The 17,128-nt window shown below is 43.8% G+C and overlaps 1 protein-coding gene across 1 annotated transcript; it reads right to left on the bottom strand.

Moving 5' to 3' along the window:
- Positions 1-829: 829 nt before the first annotated feature.
- On the bottom strand, positions 830-16,806 carry LOC115152870 (protein LSM12 homolog A-like). Its single transcript, XM_029697759.1, has 5 exons — positions 16,643-16,806; positions 5,857-5,987; positions 4,793-4,902; positions 3,919-4,045; positions 830-1,671 (listed from the first exon to the last, which is right to left on the bottom strand). The coding sequence occupies exons 1-5, from the start codon at positions 16,767-16,769 to the stop codon at positions 1,585-1,587; spliced, it is 582 nt and encodes a 193-aa protein (XP_029553619.1). The 5' UTR covers positions 16,770-16,806; the 3' UTR covers positions 830-1,584.
- Between the last annotated feature and the right edge of the window lie 322 nt (positions 16,807-17,128).

The raw sequence follows: 17,128 nt of genomic DNA, 5'->3' as shown, positions 1-17,128 counted from the left end.
ACCTCAATGGGACTTCCAGGATAAATAAAGGTTCAATCAAAAAGAAAATACACACCCTAGTCCAGTGTTCCCACACCTGAGTCAACTAACCCTCAATGAGTTGAATCAGGTGAGTTTCTCTTGGGTTACAAAATGTGTGCTGTCGGGGGTACTCGAGGTCTGGAGTTGGGAAGCACTGCCCTTGTCCAATCATGTCTCCAGCAGTCCATGAATTAGTCTTCTCCATGATCAGACTCCAGATTAGACCAGCAGGTACCCAGTGGAATGGAATGACATTACCTGCAGATTCTCACTTCCTACTTTGACAGGTAACCATCATTGACACTGAAATTACCTGTAATTTACAGTCCATTGGAATGACAACAGCCTCCCTTCACCCATCTTGTTCAGTATCCTCTGTCCTGAGTTCTTTGAAGCAGCAAGCACAGCATGGGCCAGCATTGGAGAAATAAGAATCTGTTTCCCATTTTAATTAATTGAATGTCCAGGTAATGAAGGGATGGGTTCTGAGGTCAGTTCTCTGTAATCAAATATATTTCTAATGAGAAAATAACAATTCCTGTGTAGTCAAATTCTAGAAAATGGGACTGATTGAACAACTTACATGATACATCTCTTTACATTAAAATGGCACCATATCAGTATAATGTTTTAGTTAACTGGAGAACAGGTAAATGGTCAGGTGTATAAAAAGGGTGGCATGCCAGGGTTGTCCATGCACATTGAATACAGTCATGATTAAAACGGCAGCCTACTGGAGCCTTGTAAAACCAGACCGATCTCGCGAGAGCTCACATTCGGTTTCACTTCATGTGAACAGAAACATGAGTGCAGTGGTCAGTTGTTTAATGTGGCTAGGCCTACTGCACTGTCTCTGTAAAATAATGAGCAGTCAATAATGTTCCATATACCACAATTCATTGTACAATGAAAATACCTAACAGGAAATCAATAATTTGCCATCTGACTCTTTCAAAGGTTTGTGTTCTTTGCCTCGCAAAAAGCTATTGAAATTACTGTATTATAGTCAGAATTTGTTACTTTTATTTTAGAAAATGTATTTTTAAAGTGTGGCATTTCAAGTCACGTTTTGTTTAAAATACAGAAAAACAGACAGTTGTAGAACATGGATATAGCAAAAAAGGAAACTGACAGAAAATAAAGCTAACAAGCCTTTGACTGCTCTATTTTTCTCTTTTTGAATAAATGACATTTATGGAAAAGAGGAGAAAAGCAATTGGGGAGAAGAGGACGATGATGGATTGATGGGAGGGATGAGTGAGATGAAGTTAGTTTCCTTTAACTATATGGTTGCTTCATGGTTGATGTTTTAAATTATCTTTATAAAGTCTAATTTAAGATTAACTCTTTTCCTCTTTTTTTTGTGTGTGTCTTTTTCGTTAATGTTTTTTGATCTTCTGGACCCAGTGCTCTTCAGCGCTCGATCTTCCTGGTCTCTGACAAGGAGGGCTAGGAATGCCAACCTCGTCCGGCAGTCGAGACGGACTGCCCGCCGTGCCGTCCACCAGCCCGCCGCAGTGTTGCATTCCCTGGCTGGCCCGACCCACACTGCCCTGCGCTGACTCAAGATGATAAAGTGGAGTCCTTCTGTGTTTGCTGTGCTTGTGAACGTTGCTTCTGACTTTCCAAGTCTCTAAAATGTTTCTCAACCTGCAGAGGAAGGACAGGGGAAGACAACTTGAGATGTATGATCAATAACTTTTGTTATGGTAACAAATAGTAAGAAAAAGTGCAAGTGACATGTTAATTGTATACTTTTTACACAACAAAGGCAATGCATTGACAGCTATAACAATAGTAGTAGTAGTAGTAGTAGAAGTAGTGGGGTTGACAGACCTAACCGCAGTAGGTAGGTGGACAGACAGACCTAACCGCAGTAGGTAGGTGGACAGACAGACCTAACCGTAGTAGGTAGGTGGACGGACAGACCTAACCGCAGTAGGTAGGTGGACGGACAGACCTAACCGCAGTAGGTAGGTGGACGGACAGACCTAACCGCAGTAGGTAGGTGGACAGACAGACCTAACCGCAGTAGGTAGGTGGACGGACAGACCTAACCGCAGTAGGTAGGTGGACGGACAGACCTAACCGCAGTAGGTAGGTGGACGGACAGACCTAACCGCAGTAGGTAGGTGGACGGACAGACCTAACCGCAGTAGGTAGGTGGACGGACAGACCTAACCGCAGTAGGTAGGTGGACAGACCTAACCGCAGTAGGTAGGTGGAAGTCAGAAGTTTAGATACACTTAGGTTGGAGTCATTAAAACTCTTTTTTTTCAACCACTCCACAAATTTCTTGGCAACAAACTATAGTTTTGGCAAGTTGGTTAAGACATCTACTTTGTGCATGACACAAGTAATTTTTCCAACAATTGTTTACAGACAGATTATTTCACTTATAACTCATTGTATCACAATTCCATTGGGTCAGAAGTTTACATACACTAAGTTGACCGTGCTTGGAAAATTCCAGAAAATTATGTCATGGCTTTAGAAGCTTCTGATAGGATAATAGACATAATTTGAGTCAATCGGAGGTGTACCTGTGGATGCATTTCAAGGCCTACCTTCAAACTCAGTGCCTCTTTGCTTGACATCATGGGAAAATCAAAAGAAAATCAGCCAATACCTCCACGAGTCTGGTTCATCCTTGGGAGAAATTTCCAAATGCCTGAAGGTGCCACCTTAATCTGTACAAACAATAGTACGCAAGTATAAACACCATTGGACCACGTAGCCGTCATACCGCCCAGGAAGGAGACGCGTTCCGTCTCCTAGAGATGAACGCCCTTTGGTACGAAAAGAGCAAATCAATCCCAGAACAGCAGCAACGGACCTTGTGAAGATTCTGGAGGAAACGGGTACAAAAGTATCTATATTCACAGTAAAACGAGTCCTATATCGACATAACCTGAAAGGCTGCTCAGCAAAGAAGAAGCCACTGCTCAAAACCAGCCATAAAAAAAGCCAGACTACGGTTTGCAACTGCACATGGGGACAAAGACAGTACTTTTTGGAGAAATGTCCTCTGGTCTGATGAAACAAAAATAGAACTGTTTGGCCATAATGACCACCGTTATGTTTGGAAGAAAAGGGGGGAGGGATGCTTGCAAGGCAAAGAACACCATCCCAACCGTGAAGCACGGGGTGGCAGCATCATGTTGTGGGGGTGCTTTGCTGCAGGAGGGACCGGTGCACTTCACAAAGTAGATGGCATCATGAGGGAGGAACATTATGTGGATATATTGAAGCAACATCTCAAGACATCAGTCAGGAAGTTGAAGCTTGGTCGCAAATGGGTCCTCCAAATGGACAATGACCCCAAGCATACTTCCAAAGTTGTGGCAAAATGGCTTAAGGACAACAAAGTCGAGGTATTGGAGTGGCCATCACAAAGCCCTGACCTCAATCCTATAGAAAATGTGTAGGCAGAACTGAAAAAGCGTGTGCGAGCAAGGAGGCCTACAAACCTGACTCAGTTACACCAGCTCTGTCAGGAGGAATAGGCCAAAATTCACCCAACTTATTGTGGGACGCTTGTAAAAGGCTTACCGAAACGTTTGACCCAAGTTACACAATTTAAAGGCAATGCTACCAAATACTAATTGAGTGTGTGTAATCTTCTGACCCACTGGGAATGTGATTAAATAAATTTAAGCTGAAATCAATCATTCTCTCTAATATTATTCTGACATTTCACATTCTTAAAATAAAGTGGCGATCCTAACTGACCTAAGACAGGGAATGTTTACTAGGATTAAATGTCAGGAATTGTGAAAAACTGAGTTTAAATGTATTTGGCTAAAATGTATGTAAACGTCCGACTTCAACTGTAGGTTGACAGACCTAAAAGTTGTAGTAGTAGGTAGACAGATGTAGTAGGTAAGCGACACTCACTATTTTGCGTACATGACTTAAAGCACTTCCCTCTTTGCCTTTGCAGTTGTCAGCCTGGTATGGCGGCGAGATTACAACGTCGTCCATCACCATTATGTTCTTCTCCTGCCATTTACAGTCTTTGATGCTGCAGAACATAGTACACATCATTAAATCATTTAACGGGTCAAACAGTCCTTGAGCTGAGGAGTCAGGTCTATCTAATATTTTGAAATAAAGCATTACATTTCAATTGAATAATTGTTATTTATGAAGCTAAAACTTGACACAATCTACAAGAGTATGTATCATTAGATTATCTAAGCCTATTATCTGTTAAAGTAGATAGGGATACAGACATTGGGGAGATGCGGTACAACTAAGTACTGTAAGGTATATGTGAATGCCTTAATCCAATTTTCCCAGAGAATCTTGCCGCCCGACGTGCTATCACTTAGTTTGTATGCACAGCAGTTGATCATCAGTCGCACCGCGTTGGCCGTGTGTGGAAAAACGGAGGTGTCGGAGCTGTAATTGTCGTTACCGCGTCGTACCAATTTAAACGAAGATTAAAAGCCAAAATCAGGTCAAGACTTCCAATGTTTGAATTTACGTTGACCTAACATGGGACGTATTCAAATCACCTGCCTCTAAACCTAGCCATTATAACTGGAAAGGATATTCAGTAGGCCCAGCGGCGGCCCGGGAGGCCCAGTGGCGGCCCCGTGTAGGCCCAGTGGCGGCCCCGTGTAGGCCCAGTGGCGGCCCCGTGTAGGCCCAGGATCCATAAAGAATCCCCTGCCCATGTCAGATATATTATAACCAGTATACAATGCTGCCCATCGACACTCTGCCCCTCTGGAATTAATATTATTTAATTGAAAAAGGCACTTACGTTTTGTGAATAGTCTGGAATAGATGCTGGCCCTCCACAGAAACCCCAGCACTGATTGCATATGCTTGGGACAGCTTGTCCTCCTTCTCTGACCGTGCTCGATTGGCAAGCTGGGAGAAAGATGGCAGGGAGGAGAAAGTTAGGAGGGGATTTGGAGAAGAAGGCAGTCAACCAACTTGAGTCGAGGTGCAATCAAAACCTACACTGAACAAAAATATAACCGCAAAGTGTTGGTCCCATGTTTCATGAGGTGAAATAAAAGATCCCAGAAATGTCCATATTCACAAAGTGTCTCTCTCTCAAATTTTGTGAACAAACTGCAATGTCGTTTTAGAGAACTTGGCAGTACGTCCAACCAGCCTCATAACCACATGTAACCATACCAGCCCAGGACCTCCATATCCGGCTTCTTCACCTGCAGGATCATCTGAGACCAGCCACCCGGAGAGCTAATGAAACTGTGGACAACCGAAAATGTTGTTTCTGCACAAACTGTCTCTGGAAGCTCATCTGCGCACTCGTCATCTTTGAAATTGTTGCATGTTGCGTTCATTTTTGTTCAGTATATAAATGCATTTGAAGGGAATAGGCGCAAGACGCAACTTTCGCTTACAATTGATCAGAAAAATGGGGTGAGAAAGTTGACAAGGAACATTAACAATGACTGGCTCAGATGGGTGATTATTTGAGACAGGTGACAAATGGAACTCAAGTCATCTCATCGCAAGTAACCTAACACTGGGCCTGGCCTGTTCATAAGATGACAAAAAAAATGTAACAGATTTTGTTGTCCATACAAATAGGCTAATCATAAGAACAAAGAATCCCGACTAAAGCCTAGGATACACAAAAAGTCAAGCAGCATCTACAGCAGGGGTATTCAAATCTTACCCGCCGAGGTCAGGACTACTCCTGGTTCTATTCTACCTGATAATTAATTTCACACACACACACACGGTGACCCAGGTCTAAATCAGTCCCTGATTAGAGGGGAAGAATGAAAAAAAGCAGTGGAACTGGCTGAATTTGAGGGATGTACAGTATGACAGCAGATGAGGGCTTACCTTGCTAACATTCAGTGATGCTAGAGGAGGAGTTTCAGTGCGATCATTTATTATATCCACTTCAGAAACATAGGCTAAATTGATCAGGATGACGTCGTGGAGATTTGGCTTTCTGCTGGAGGGATCACATTCTGGGAGGAACTCAAGTCAAGGTAAACAAGCTGAGTAGTAGTAGTAGTAGTGCCACACAATGCATAGTAATAGCAGTAGCTGTACACAATGCATAGTAGTAGCAGTAGTAGCAGCAAATGTACACAATGCGTAGTAGTAGGTGAACGAATAAAAAAGCTCACGGTTTGGATCACGGTTTTGAGTCACAGATCGGATCATTTTTCGGATCAGAAAAAAGAGGAGACAAATATAACTTTGCTTTCCATTTATTACTTAAAAGAACACTTAAAGAAACAAACTTTTCAATATTTAAATAAAACCTTAATAAAATATTCAATACTCAATTGTTAAATTAAAGTGCAATATGAGGCATGATACCTTCTTCCTTTGAACAATAGTGAATGAAAAAATAGCCTGTCTCCACGTCATCAAAAAAAGTAAAGAAAGAAAGCAAAGCAGACCTGAGCTCAACTTCAAATTATTTTTCAAAAAGATGAGGATGCCTACGTTGTCTGGGGAGAAGGTAGACCTCTTTGCGGTCACTATGTCCCCTGCCGTGGAGAACACCCTCTCGCTAGGAACTGCCAGGCACAGCCAGGTAGCATCTTGCCATCATGGCAATGTGAGGGTATTTACACACATTGCTTTTCCACCATGCCAGTGGATCACCATCCACTGGAATGCCGCTTGCTGCCTTGTAGGATGCCACCACCTCTTTGATGGTGTTGCAAACGTCTTGCCTGTGTCCTTGCTCGCAAAGGTCTCCCTGAAAAGCTCCTTTATGGCCAAATGATTTTGTGGAGGAGATGCCTCTGAGTCTGCTCCTGTTGGCTTGACCCTGCAGAAAGAAATGACTTGAACTATTAAACTAGCTAATTATTTATTTTCATACAACTATAAATTGTGGCAATAACATTTAATAAAATCCATTATTATTCCCCCCAAAAAAAATTTATGATTCTAATAGCAATAGCATAGACTAAGATTAGACTGCAGTATATTTATTATTTAAGTAATTCACTCTTTTTTTTTTACCTCTTCAGTGGCCACAACCTCAGTGGTGAGGTCACTGCATGTCCTCCGGCATAGGGCAGGGTCTAGGTGAGACCGGGACTTGAACAGACCGAGGACTTGAACAGACCGAGGACTTGAACAGACCGAGGACTTGAACAGACCGAGGACTTGAACAGACCGAGGACTTGAACAGACCGAGGACTTGAACAGAACGAGGACTTGAACAGAACGAGGACTTGAACAGAACGAGGACTTGAACAGAACGAGGACTTGAACAGAACGAGGACTTGAACAGAACGAGGACTTGAACAGAACGAGGACTAGAACAGAACGAGGACTTGAACAGAACGAGGACTTGAACAGACCGAGGACTTGAACAGAACGAGGACTTGAACAGACCGAGGACTTGAACAGACCGGGACTTGAACAGACCGGGACTTGAACAGACCGGGACTTGAACCTTGGATCCAGTTCAGTAGATCTATGAAGGTAGTCCTGTACATTAGGGGGGTATCTGGGGTTCAGGTCCTCTCTAATGGCAGCCTTGACATCTCTAGTGATGGTGCCGTCTTCCTCACTTGGGACCATGGATTGTAAAATCCTTGTTTTCAGAGGTAGGATCATGGACACAGATGGTGCAGTTTCAGTGATCAATTTTAATATTTTCCTGTTCATAAAGATCTGGCACGATCTTCATTCTGAAGTGGGTGAGCGAGGGGATTTCGTAGCATGGCTCAAGCACTTATACCAAATTTTTAAACCCTTTGTTTTCCACAACAGAGTATGGCCTCATGTCTACAGTGATAAACATCCCAATTGATTTGGTGATGGCTTCAGCCCGGTCTGATTCTGCAGCAAAGGGCTTAAATGTCGCGGTGAGAAGTTGTTGTCTTTTGGCTGAGTTGGCTCCTGTCACTGACACACCAGGTTGATGACGCTTTGAACATGTATTTCTATGATCATACGGCTTTCTTGTGGCACAATGCCTACACACCGTAATGGTGTTTGTCCACCACCCTTCTTCCGCCATCATTTTTGACAGGGAAGCCAAACTGCTTCCATACATGAGACTTAAATGAAGCGGGAGGCTTTTCCAGTTGTTCAGCTCCTCCACTAGCCATGGCTGTCAATGCTCTTTTTTCATTCTTTGGAACGCGAGCATCCAGAATTGAGTCGTTGGGATTCAAAAAATGTTTATATTACCTTTATTTAACTAGGCAAGTCAGTTAAGAACAAATTCTTATTTTCAATGACGGCCTAGGAACAGCGGGTTAACTGCCTTGTTCAAGGGCAGAATGACCGATTTTTACCTTGTCAACTCAAGGATTCGATCTTGCAAACTTTCAGTTACAAGTCCAACGCTCTAACCACTAGGCCCGTTCACACAACTGCTTAAAAAAAATAATAATGTCAAGTCAACTTTCAGGCTTCAGAGTAAAACAAAGCACGCATCGGTCTTGTCTTTATCTTTTCACAGCAACTCTGCATCGAGATTTAGGGAATTATTACTTAAACAAAGTAACAGCGGCAGACAAAAACTGTATTTCACACTATGGTAAAACTTTGCAATTGATCCGAGGTTCACATGCGTGCCGAACCGTGGGGGGGGGGGGGGCGAGGGTTTGATCCGTACGGATCACGGACCAATTACAGTCCGTTATACCTCTAAGTAGTAGTAGTAGTAGTAGTAGTAGCAGCACAACGCATAATAGTGGCAGGAGTAGTAGCAGCACACAATGCATAGTAGTGGTAGCAGCAGCACACAATGCATAGTAGTGGTAGCAGCAGCACACAATGCATAGTAGTGGTAGCAGCAGCACACAATGCATAGTAGTGGTAGCAGCAGCACACAATGCATAGTAGTGGCAGTAGTAGCAGCAGCACACAATGCATAGTAGTGGTAGCAGCAGCACACAATGCATAGTAGTGGCAGTAGTAGCAGCAGCACACAATGCATAGTAGTGGCAGTTGTAGCAGCAGCACACAATGCATAGTAGTGGCAGTTGTAGCAGCAGCACACAATGCATAGTAGTGGCAACAGCAGCACACAATGCATAGTAGTGGCAACAGCAGCACACAAGGCATAATAGTGGCAACAGCAGCACACAATGCATAATAGTGGCAGTAGTAGCAGCAGCAACACACAATACATAGTAGTGGCAGCAGCAGCAGCAGCAGCACACAATGCATAGTAGTGGCAGTAGCAGCAGCAGCACACAATGCATAGTAGTGGCAGTAGTAGCAGCAGCACACACAATACATAGTAGTGGCAGCAGCAGCAGCACACAATGCATAGTAGTGGCAGTAGCGGCAGCAACACACAATGCATAGTAGTGGCAGTAGTAGCAGCAGTAGCAGCACAATGCATAGTAGTGGCAGTAGTAGCAGTAGTAACAGCAGCACACAATGCATGGTAGTGGCAGTAGTAGCAGCAGCACACAATGCATGGTAGTGGCAGCAGCAGCAGCACACAATGCATAGTAGTGGCAGTAGTGGCAGCAACACACAATGCATAGTAGTGGCAGTAGTAGCAGCAGCACACAATGCATAGTAGTGGCAGTAGTAGCAGCAGCAGCAGCACAATGCATAGTCGTGGCAGTAGTAGCAGTAGTAACAGCAGCACACAATGCATGGTAGTGGCAGTAGTAGCAGCAGCACACAATGCATAGTAGTAGCAGTAGTAACAGCAGCACACAATGCATGGTAGTGGCAGTAGTAGCAGCAGCACACAATGCATAGTAGTAGCAGTAGTAGCAGCAGCACACAATGCATAGTAGTGGCAGTAACCGTAGAAAATAAGCATCCTAGCACATGGCTAGAGCATCAGTGACATTCAAAGAATCTCAAGACCTTTGGATAAATATGGAGGATTCACTGTAAGTCTATACAAAAACACCCCATTTTACCAACTGTCCAGACTGCATATCTGTCATGCTGCACAGTATTCCAGCCATTTGACTGAGCATTTGGAAGGTGTCTCTCACGTGAGAGTGACGCCTATTCCTTCCAAATGCCTTTGATTTTTTTGCTTGCACCTCATCTCATGTTGGTTGAGCGCCTTCTACTCCTCTACAGGTATTTGACTGAGCAAATATATCAGCAGGGTTAGAATGAGTCAATCATTATGAGGGTCTATTATCCCCATATATCGTCAATATTAGGGTTTATTCACCCCATCAATATTAGGGCCTATTCTCTCCATCAATCGTCAATATTAGGGTCTATTCTCCCCATCAATATTAGGGTCTATTCTCCCCATCAATCGTCAATATTAGGGTCTATTCTCCCCACCAATATTAGAGTCTATTCTCCCCACCAATATTAGGGTCTATTCTCCCCACCAATATTAGGGTCCATTCTCCCCACCAATATTAGGGTCTATTCTCCCCACCAATATTAGGGTCTATTCTCCCCACCAATATTAGGGTCTATTCTCCCCACCAATATTAGAGTCTATTCTCCCCACCAATATTAGGGTCTATTCTCCCCACCAATATTAGGGTCTATTCTCCCCACCAATATTAGGGTCTATTCTCCCCACCAATATTAGGGTCTATTCTCCCCACCAATATTAGGGTCTATTCTCCCCACCAATATTAGGGTCTATTCTCCCCACCAATATTAGGGTCTATTCTCCCCACCAATATTAGGGTCTATTCTCCCCACCAATATTAGGGTCTATTCTCCCCACCAATATTAGGGTCTATTCTCCCCACCAATATTAGAGTCTATTCTCCCTACCAATATTAGGGTATATTCTCCCCACCAATATTAGGGTCTATTCTCCCCACCAATATCTCAAAATCTCAGACACCTGTAGATCAACGTAATAGAGTGGTAGACTGAGGAAGTCACATGGCGATCCGCCAGCAGCTGTGGTTAGATAGACTGAGGAAGTCTTGGTGTAGGCTGTAGCAGTACTGTCATAGTCAGCTGGAATGACAACCAAGGGAAATGCTGCCACCTATTGCAGCCACAGGAGAACATTCCCAGGTTATAGCATGGTAAAGAATGACAGGAAGCATCCTAGAGAAAGTAGAGGGACATGAATGGGCTCCCGAGTGGCGCAGCGGTGTAAGGCACTGCATCTCAGTGCTAGAGGCTTCACTACAGATCCTGGTTCAATTCCAGGCTGTATCACAGCTGGCCGTGATTGGGAGTCCCATAGAGCGGCGCACAATTGGCCCAGGGTTTGGCCGGGGCAGGCAGTCATTGTAAATAAGAATTTGTTCTTAACGGACTTGCCTAGTTAAAGTTTCAATAAAAATATAAACATTCACGGAACAGAACATTCCCAGGTTATGGCAATGCATGACAGAAAGCATCCTGGAGAAAGAAGAGGCATGAATGGAACAGAATAAATGTATGTAAGGCACTAAATGCAGAGATGGTGTGTCCCTCCACAACATAAGCCCTAGCTTAGTGTTAAACATCTAGGCCTAAATACTGAAAATACACATTCACCTGGAGGTACATCTATCACCTCTGGGATAGCAAAAACTACCAGGATACCTGGTAAGATGGACATCCCACTTCAATCATGCCATCTGAACAAAACATGCATGCTACTCACGTTAGTCGGATGTGGCAGTGCCTGCAAACCATTACAGATTACAAAGGGAAGCACAGCCGAGAGCTGCCCAGTGACACGAGCCTACCGGACGAGCTAAATTACTTCTATGCAAATAACACAGAAACATGCATGAGAGCACCAGCTGTACCGGAAGACCGTGTGATCACGCTCTCCGCAGCCGATGTGAGTAAGACCTTTAAACAGGTCAACATTCACAAGGCCACAGGGCCAGACGGATTACCAGGACGTGTACTGCGAGCATGCGCTGACCAACTAACAAGTGCCTAAACTGATATTTTCAACCTCTCCCTGTCCGAGTGTGTAATACCAACATGTTTTAAGCAGACCACTATAGTCCCTGTGCCCAAGAACACTAAGGTAACCTGCCTAAATGACTACCGACCCGAAGCACTCACGTCTGTTGCCATGAAGTGCTTTGAAAGGCTAATCATGGCTCACATCAACACCATCATCCCAGAAACCCTAGGCCCACTCCAATTTGCATTCCACCCCAACAGATCCACAGATGATGCAATCTCTATTGCACTCCACACTACCCTTTCCCACCTGGACAAAAATAACACCTATGTGAGAATGCTATTTATAGACTACAGCTCAGCGTTCAACACCATAGCACCCTCAAAGCTCATCAATAAGCTAAGGACCCTGGGACTAAACACCTCCCTCTGCAACTGGATCCTGGACTTCCTGACAGGCCAACCCCAGGTGGTAAGGGTAGGTAACAACACATCCGCCACACTGATCCTCAACACAGGGGCCCCTCAGGGGTGCGTGCTCAGCCCCCTCCTGTACTCCCTGTTTACTCTTGACTGCACAGCCAGGCACGACTCCAACACCATCATTAAATTTGCCGATGACACAACAGTGGTAGGCCTGATCACCGACAACAAGACAGCCTACAGGGAGGAGGTCAGAGACCTGGCAGTGTGGTGCCAGGACAACAACCTCTCCCTCAATGTGTTCAAGACAAAGGAGATGATTGTGGACTACAGGAAAAAGAGGACCGAGCACACCCCCATTCTCATCAACGGGCTGCAGTGGAGCAGGTTGAGAGCATCAAGTTCCTTGGTGTCCACATCACCAACAAACTAACATGGTCCAAGCACACCGTAAAGCGGGCATGACAAAACCTACTCCCCCTCAGGAGACTGAAAAGATTTGGCATGGGTCCTCAGATCCTCAAACGGTTCCCCAGCTGCACCATCGAGAGCATCCTGACTGGCATGGCAACTGCTCGGCCTCCAACCGCAAGGCACTACAGAACGGCCCAGTACATAATTGGGGCCAAGCTATCTGCCATCCAGGATCTCTATACCAGGCAGTGTCAGAGGAAGGCCATAAAAATTGTCAAAGACTCCAGCCACCCTAGTCATCACTGTCCTCTCTGCTACCATACGGCAAGCGGTACCAGAGAGCCAAGTCTAGGTCCAAGAGGCTTCTAAACAGCTTCTACCCCCAAGCCATAAGACTCCTGAACATCTAGTCAAATGGCTACCAAGACTATTCGCATTGCCCCCCACCCACACCACACTCTGTTGTCATCTATGCATAGTCACTTTAATAACTACATACATGTACATACTACCTCAACTAACCAGTGCCCCCGCACATTGACTCTGTACCGGCACCCCCCCCCCTGTATATATTGTTATTTTTACTGCTCCTCTTTAATTACTTGTTACTTTTATCTCTTATTCTTATCTGTATTTTTTGAAACTGCACTGTCGGTTAGGGGCTCGTAAGTAAGCATTTCACTGTAGGATCTACACCTTTTGTATTCAGCGCAAGTGACTAATAAAATTGTATTTATTTATCTACAAAACATCCAACTACAGTTATGGCTTTAACCACAACACAGAAAGAATTGCAACTGTGGTTACATGTTTGCATGCTTTGTTCCTGGTGGGGTCTTTACTGTCTGCCACTGCCATTCATTGACAATTTAATCTACAATTAAATTCAGAAGCTCTGTGAGTGCTAAACGACATCTTCAGTCTCAGTGGACTAGTATAACGACAAGAAAAAAATAAGAGTTGAATGGCAATAGCGGCATGAATGTGATAACCAAGCACTCAATCTGTAGGCAGCATTCTGCCTTCTCCCTAGTTCTCAGCCATTAGCTTCAGCCATGACTTATGTGAACTACAATCCCGAAGCTGTGTTTTAAAGCTGCAATATGTAACTTTTTTGGCAACCAGAACAAATTCACATAGAATCGGTGAAGTTAAAGATCTGTCACTCATTGAAAGCAAGTCTAAGAAGTGGTAGATCTGTTCTACGTGCGCCATTTCTATGCTGCCCGTTCTTAAGTTTTGTTTTTACGTCTATTACTTTTGGTTTGGAACACCAGCTTCAAATGGCTGAAAATACAAAATGTTTGGTTATGGAAAATATTTTTCACAGCGGTTTAGATGGTACAACAACTCTACACTATACTTGCTTGTTTTGTCATCAACGGAAATTAGAGGCACTACTACGATTTGCGCAACCAGGAAATGGTGGAACGATTTCTGCATAGTGCATCTTTAACGTTTAGAAACATTAATAATCATTGCTTGCAAAATGGCTTTCTAAACATATGGCCCTTGTCTTTCATTACTGAGAAAGAATCCTTCAAATAAAGATACACTTACTGTAGCAGTTACAGATCCATACAGCTATGGAGCCTCCATCCTACTAAACTACACTGTAGCCGTTACAGATCCATACAGCTATGGAGCCTCCATCCGACTAAACTGTAGCAGTTACAGATATGGAGCCTCCATCAGACTAAACTGTAGCAGTTACAGATATGGAGCCTCCATCAGACTAAACTGTAGCAGTTACAGATATGGAGCCTCCATCAGACTAAACTGTAGCAGTTACAGATATGGAGCCTCCATCAGACTAAACTGTAGCAGTTACAGATATGGAGCCTCCATCAGACTAAACTGTAGCAGTTACAGATATGGAGCCTCCATCAGACTAAACTGTAGCAGTTACAGATATGGAGCCTCCATCAGACTAAACTGTAGCAGTTACAGATATGGAGCCTCCATCAGACTAAACTGTAGCAGTTACAGATATGGAGCCTCCATCAGACTAAACTGTAGCAGTTACAGATATGGAGCCTCCATCAGACTAAACTGTAGCAGTTACAGATATGGAGCCTCCATCAGACTAAACTGTAGCAGTTACAGATATGGAGCCTCCATCAGACTAAACTGTAGCAGTTACAGATATGGAGCCTCCATCAGACTAAACTGTAGCAGTTACAGATATGGAGCCTCCATCAGACTAAACTGTAGCAGTTACAGATATGGAGCCTCCATCAGACTAAACTACACTTCCGTTGCACTTCCCCAGTTACGCGTCGGCGCGATCAAGTTGAGTATCAATTTAACCTGTTTATTTTTCAAATGATTTCTCTCTAATATTAAAGTTCAGGTCTTTATGCCTCATGTCCACCGGATGCATCAAACTGTTCCAGCGGAAGTCATTCATTCATGGCGCGGTCCACATTGTCAATGGCGCAGCGTGTTGGGGGCGCAGCACTAGGCAGTGGTGTGTTCTGTGTACCAAACCAAATGTATTTATAAAGCCCTTTTCACATCAGCACATGTCACACATTGCTTATACAGAAACCCAGCATAAAATCCCAAACAGTGTAGATGTAGAAGCACAGTGGCTAGGAAAAACACCCTAGCAAGGCAGGAACATAGGAAGAAACCTAGAGAGGAACCAGGCTCGGAGGGGTGGCCAGTCCTCATCTGGCTGTGCCTGGTGGAGATAGGAGTACATGGCATTAAGGCAAGATTGTTATTCAAGATGTTCAAACGTTCATAGATGACCAGCAGGGTCAAATAATAACCACAGTGGTTGTAGAGGGGGCAACAGGTCAGCACCGCATGAGCTCAATATTTTCTACTGTGCGTTGCTTTACAATGCCTACAAACATAAATACACACACTCCAACTACCAAGCTTTTAGCTAGTTGAAAAGCGAAGCACATGTGCCTCAAGTACAAATGCGGGCTAGAAATACAAAACTGCACTGCAAGCTATGCATCTTAATGTTCAGACCGAGCGTTGGATCTTAACAACCCCCCCCACTACTACAGGAGACGCTTTCATCCAACGACTTACGTGTAATGTAATGGAACAGAGTCATGATCAAGGGCTACTGACAACCAGTCATTAGAGCACATGCATGGTGGGCCTACGCCCACCCTCAAAAGTGCGGATTGACGAGAGAAATCCAAAGCTTTTTCAGCTAGTTACTTGGGCCAAGGTTTATTGAAGAGCCATATAGTTGACCAATAAGATTCGCTTTTAGCTAGCTAGCGTTACTGTACAGTGACAGAACCGGCATGTTTCATCATACTACCGTAGCTAGCTAACTAGTTAGGCTAGTTAACTAGGTACCCTTGGGTCATCCACTGGCTTTGGCAAGTCAATCATGCCGTGCTAGTTAATCAGATTGATAACTAAGACTGTCTTTATACTTGATATTCTTAACAGCGTCAAATGGTACCATAAATTATAATTTGCTGGCTATCTAAACGCAAGCTAACGTTAGCTGCTAACTAACAGCAAATTAACGTCGCTAGTTAGCGTTGGGGCAATTAAATTAATTGTCATTTGCCTACCATTGCAATCAGTTAGGTGGCAATAAGAATGACAGTATATCGCATGTTAAAACCATCTGCCCTGGTCAGTTAGCAAGCAAGACTGTCACGCTAGCCAATAACAATTACTGTATACTGTTAATGAATCTGCCATGATGCCATAATGGGTTCAGCCAAATAGTGATCCTAGTCGAGGACCAGCGATTCTACGTTGGCTCACAACACATGTAAGCAATAACTACGCGATCAGAGCAAAACTCCAGCAACATTAACAAAATGTAATACAAAAGTAATGAATTGTATCAAAATATTTCACGTGGGACAAAGCTAGCTAAGCAATTCGGCTAGCTACAATTACGCCTGCGCGGATCACTATTTGACATATGTTGGCTACAGACAGGCCTTCGCCGAAGGCAAACAGGCCAATGATTCAATGGCATCCTAAAATGGAGAAAGGATACTCAAAGTCAACATCTTGGACTGGTAGTCGAAGGCCACCACTTCTCCCTGCAGACGCTGGCCCAAGCAGGTGAGACAAGAGATATGGCTCCCGACGCTAAAATACTCCCCGGGTCCAGGAGCCGCCATCTTCTCCGCCAGGAAAGCGGAGCTCCAGTATTACGTAAAATTAGTACGTGAACTCGTCACTTGGCGACTTCGGGACATGTCAAATTACCTACGTTGCATATGATGATTTTAATTAATTCCATAGTTCATACTGTAGCTAGATGGCATTCCAGCATTACATTTAGATTTTTACCAAGGATATCATATTGTAGGATCCCTTGGATGAAAACAATTATATAAAAAATTATATATATCATTGAATTAATAAAGCTGCATACCAACATGGACTGTGTTACGAATACCCATACTAACATACTGTATACTACATACTTAATGAGTATATACTATATACTATTAGTTCATTTTAGTATACTGTAAAC

This window comes from Salmo trutta, chromosome 18 (assembly GCF_901001165.1).
Source record: "Salmo trutta chromosome 18, fSalTru1.1, whole genome shotgun sequence".
Taxonomy (NCBI): Eukaryota; Metazoa; Chordata; class Actinopteri; order Salmoniformes; family Salmonidae; genus Salmo; species Salmo trutta.
The sequence above is the reverse complement of the archived record's forward strand: the minus strand, read 5'-3'. Positions and strand labels throughout refer to the sequence as shown.

Bases quoted from the DNA above. Each gene is read 5' to 3' on its own strand.
- LOC115152870 (XM_029697759.1), bottom strand. From the start codon at position 16,769: ATGGCGGCTCCTGGACCCGGGGAGTATTTTAGCGTCGGGAGCCATATC. The intron at 4,903-5,856 runs GTAAGCCCTCAT...TCTTTCTCCCAG, and splicing joins CATCACTGAATGTTAGCAAG to CTTGCCAATCGAGCACGGTC. The intron at 4,046-4,792 runs GTAAGTGCCTTT...TATGTTCTGCAG, and splicing joins TTCCAGACTATTCACAAAAC to CATCAAAGACTGTAAATGGC.